The following is a 4743-nucleotide window of genomic DNA, read 5'->3' on the forward strand; positions in this document are numbered from 1 at the left end:
AAGAGCAGTGTTGCCAACTTAGCGCTTTAGTCGCTATATTTAGCCACTTTTCAGACCCCTCTAGCACTTTGATTTCTAAAAAGCTCCTAGCGCCAAATCTAGAGACTTTTTTCTGCTACTGGAGACTTTGGACACAACATCTTGTTTGGGGGTCATTTTCGGACAAAATTCAGACAAAAAAAGAATTCAAGAAATTAATTTTTTTTAAATTTTCGCAACCAAAAAATATTATTTTTAGAGTAACTCTGCTTTCTTTTTTTTTTTACTTTTTTTTTCATTTAGTTCTCTAACTTTTTGTTTTAAAACTTTATTTTAGTTTTTTTTTGTTTTATTTTACAGATTTTTTATTTTTCTACATTGATCACTAAAACTGTTGCTGCTAGCCTCCATGCTGACCAATAGAAATACGTCTTTGCATCTAACTCCGCCCCCAGAACGGAAGAAAGTGTTCTGTTAAATATCTGGAAAATACTATTTAAAAAATAAATAAATAAAATAAATAAAAAAATGAAAACTTCATCCGCAAAAAAAAAAAAACGTGAAATTATTTTTTTGTTGGAAAAAAAAATATGAAAAGAATAAAAGAACTTCAGCAGGAGAAAATTGGTCAAATAAAGCTGAGAAAACAGCAAACTTCCTCTCCAAATGTTTATAACATTTTTATTTCTGGATTTCATTTCCTTCAAATTTCTCTTTTAAGAAATCTGTTCTTTTCTCGGAACAATAACGGAGCATAATTCCCTCCGTACCTTCCAGTTGCCTTCCTCGTTTATCCGTCTGTACTGCAGCTCGTACACCAGCGTGATCCAGCCGTAGCGCAGGTCCTCCGGCACCGGGTACGTCCAGGAGATCTGCGCGCTGTGGCCCGCCTCGTCGCCGCCGGCGTCCATCAGCGAGAAGGTCAGGTTGACCGGAGACTCCGTCTCCACTGTTCATGGAGAGAAACAATGAAAACTGGCGTCTCAATGAGGTTAGCTGGAGAAATACCAATCTAACAATTAAATACTGGTGATCTGTGTGAGCCATAAGGAGAATCAGCGAACTCTGCTCTCCAGAGCGAGTAGATTGGTAACCCCGCCTCCTGCTCTCAAAACCTAGAACAGATAATGATGTCTATTCTATTAACATTTCTCTGTATAATAGGTGTTTTTTTTATGTGTTGTCTTCTATACTCAGAGGGCCCCCTGCCTGTCTTTGCCTAGGGCCTTAGATTTCCTAAATCCGCCCCTGCCTACGGGTTAGATTGTCCAGAAACTAACCTTTCCAGTTAGGCTGACCTATGGCCGAGGAGCGCGCTGCTTGGAGGCCAACGTCTCCTCGGAGGATTAACTCCGACATCAGGAAACTGTGACCTTTCTGCGGCGGCGGCCCTGCACCACTGCGCCACCCTGATAACAGCCGCTTTCCTGCCTTACTGCAGTGCCTTGACACAAACTAGGAGATCACCATGGCAACCACAGGCCGGCCGTATGGCCGCTGCACGGAGGGCAGCGCTGATAAAGCACACATGGGAACCTGTGGTTGGTCCCATGATGCAGGAAGTAGACTGATCCTGACAGCAACCGACATAAAGGAGATAAAAACGACCGCTGCTGTTCAGACCATTTATTTTCTGCAGGTTTCAGGAGTTTGGATCAAAATATCAGCTCCATCAGTGAAACAGCAGCAGTAAGAATAAAGAGGCAGCTGGTTTTCAAACCAAGAGGCTTCCAGGATTTTTATTTGATTTTTCAACAATTTTAAACGTGATTTATTCCCAGCAAACAGATTTATACAAAAATTAAAAAAACAGTTTATCCGCTTTTCAGTCAAACCAACCAAAGGTGGAACCAGAACTAGGTGAAGCAGGGGCGTAGCTAGATGGGGGGCCAGAGGTGGCCAATCATTGCCCACCCCTACCATTTTTTTCGCCCTCTAATACAGACACACAGCAGTAATATTCTCAAACTTATTAAACATTTTTCATATAATAACAATTAATTGACAACTAAAACACTCTGGTTAATTAAGCACATCAAAAAACTAACATTAAAGTTGATATAAACTTAATTCATGCTAAATTCTGTGTTTTATGGCGTAAAGAAATAATGATGTGTCTCTGCAAGTCATCAAGGAGTGAAATCAGTTAAATCATATACAAATAACTAGTTTAATAATAACCTAAAATCCATTTAATGTTGATATTATTACATGTAAATACACTGATTTAAAAAAATTAAATAAAAGTAGGTAACTAATGAAACTGCAAAAGACGTTCGCCCCAGAAGTTTTGTCCACTACACCTGTTATTTTGCGTGGATGTTTAAATATATGCGTCTATTTGTTAGCAAAGGCTGTAGGAAAGTAGAAGTTGTCTTTATTTAGAAAATATGGATGTTTTTTTCTATTTCCTGTTGAAACAGCATAGATTGACCCAGAGGTTCTGGTTCCTATCCGCTTTCAGCCGCCCCTCAGTGTGCATTGGTTAATGCATGGCCACCCTTACACACATTTTCTGGCCACGCCTCTGAGGTAAAGTTAGGAAGCTACGGAAGAGCATTAGTGCCACTGAAAAAATAAAAAAGATTAACTGATTTTAAAATATTATTTCAGTTTTCTTATTTTTTCAGAGGCCATAATCCTCTTCAGTAGGAAGCAGGCTGATCTGAAAAGGCGTTTAGGGGCTGCAGCAGCTCCCCCTACTGGATAGCTGAGGATGTGCATTTATTAACATAAAAATAACACCTAAATTTGTCCTTTCATGTTTAAACTCTTTGCTCCTTTACTAACTTCAGTTGAATTTACCTTATTGTTAGACTAACTCTGCTTATATGAGGTTATTTTGTAGAAATGAAATCACTAAAAATATTGTTTTTATTTTTTTTAATTCATTAAATCACGGCCAACGTATTAGTTTTAGGTATAAATAATGATCAATTGATTATTCCCTGCTGACTGGAGTTCTCCTTTAAAATAAATAGATTTAATCCGATAAAAGCTCTAAAAAAGACAAAAAAGTAGATCATGATACGATATATGAGAGATCCAGTCATGGTTGCTAGGCAACATAAGTTCTGCCCAAGTTGGCATGGTAACATCCAGGAAAGGTGCCTAAATTCAGGTGTGTTTAGATAAAAGATCTGTTTTTTTGGGTTTTTTTACTCAGACATACTTAATATATTATTAGTGTTCTGATGGCAATTTAGCCAAATAATTTTTATAAAAAACATAATTAATGTGCACAAATAAGGAATAGTAGTATTAACTATACATGTAAACAGAGTTTTATGGGGCCCCCCAGGAACTTGGGGTCCTAGGCAACTGCCTACACTGAAAAAAAAAATAAAATTAAATCTAGATATGTAATTTTTTCTTAAAATAAGTTAATTTGTTCTTGGATTGAGGAGGTAAAACAGACAATTTGCCAATGGAACGAGTCAATTTACACTTAAAATAAGAAAAAACAATAGTATTGTCTTATTTCAAGCGCATTTTATCTAATTATCTTATTTTAAGAGGAAAAATGTTCATTTCATTGGCGAAATATCTCATTTGCCTACTCTTTTTTTCCAGTGTACACTGCAAAAACTACCTAGAAATAAGTCAAAATGTCTTAAATTAAGTGCATTTACCCTTAATTTGAGTACGTAAATAAGATTAATTGTCAATGGGATGAGGATTTTCACTCTTAAAATCAGGTAATTAGATAATATGCACTTGAAATAAGATAATGAAATAGTTTTTTTCTTATTTTAAATGTAAATTGTCTCGTTCCATTGGCAAAATGTCTCACTTAACTCCTCATTTCAAGAAAAAAATTCACTTATTTTAAGAAAAAATGACTGATCTAGATTTCGATTTTTTTCCAGTGTAGCGTTGCCTAATGGTAAATCTGCTCTGCCTGAAGCTCGGCTGCGTTTGGATTCCCTCACAGGATGAAACGGGACACTCAGCCCTGAAACCGATCTCTTCCGTTCCCCGTTAGCTCTACTCTGGATTTAATCGGCCTCTCCTTACCGATCTCGGCCACGTCCAGGCAGTACTCCTGGGAGGTGTAGTTCCTCTGGGCGGTGACGGCCGTCACGTTCATGCAGTACAGCTTCCAGATGGACGTGTGGCTTTTGTCGAAGTGGCAGCTGTTGGGACCGGCAGATGTGTAGTCTGGACACTCCTGGTTGACCCCCATGCTGACAAGTCAAAGAGAATCCATCTTAATGTTTTACCATCAAACGTTTATTTTAATTAGTCCTCTCCTGGTTAGAGCAGCAGGATCAGATAAACCGCCTTAAAGGTCAAGACGTGGGAACCAGATTGTTTAGAGCAGATTACATTTAAACACTTTGACCCTTAAATCCTCAGAGAGACAAGTGGCTAATTCTCCAAGATGCTCAACCGAGTAAAATCGACACAGTTTTTCCAGCAGCTTCCTGGTTTAATGCCTAATCAACCATTTTAACTCCTTACACCCAGAGGGTCTCAGGAGCAAATTCTACCTGAAATTACAGACATTAAAACAAGTACAGCTCCCAAACTATAAACTGGAAATACAACCGTTTGTATTTGTAATACAGAAAGGCACTGAGGAATATTTTTCATTTGGAACCACTGTTTTAAATGTCACCAAGTCTGATTTATAGGTGATTAATCAAAGAAAAACATCTAAAATATTTCGCCTCACTAATTTGTTTTCCAAAATAAACGCTGGAAAACATCATGAATATGGAGAGCCATTTCAGCCAAAATTAAATAAATAAATAAATAAAT

The 4743-nt window shown here is 37.6% G+C and overlaps 1 protein-coding gene across 1 annotated transcript in view; it reads right to left on the minus strand.

The window, feature by feature from the left end:
* The window catches only part of LOC107096826 (growth hormone receptor-like), a 61272-nt gene that overhangs the window by 6323 nt on the left and 50206 nt on the right, over nucleotides 1-4743 (minus strand). The window contains exons 4-5 of the mRNA XM_015393696.1: nucleotides 3997-4166; nucleotides 750-928 (exon numbers count right to left, since the gene is read on the minus strand). Coding sequence (XP_015249182.1) covers nucleotides 750-928; nucleotides 3997-4166 — 349 coding nt within the window. The remainder of the gene's footprint in view (nucleotides 1-749; nucleotides 929-3996; nucleotides 4167-4743) is intronic.

This window comes from Cyprinodon variegatus, unplaced genomic scaffold, assembly GCF_000732505.1.
Source record: "Cyprinodon variegatus isolate N-32 unplaced genomic scaffold, C_variegatus-1.0 Scaffold653, whole genome shotgun sequence".
Taxonomy (NCBI): Eukaryota; Metazoa; Chordata; class Actinopteri; order Cyprinodontiformes; family Cyprinodontidae; genus Cyprinodon; species Cyprinodon variegatus.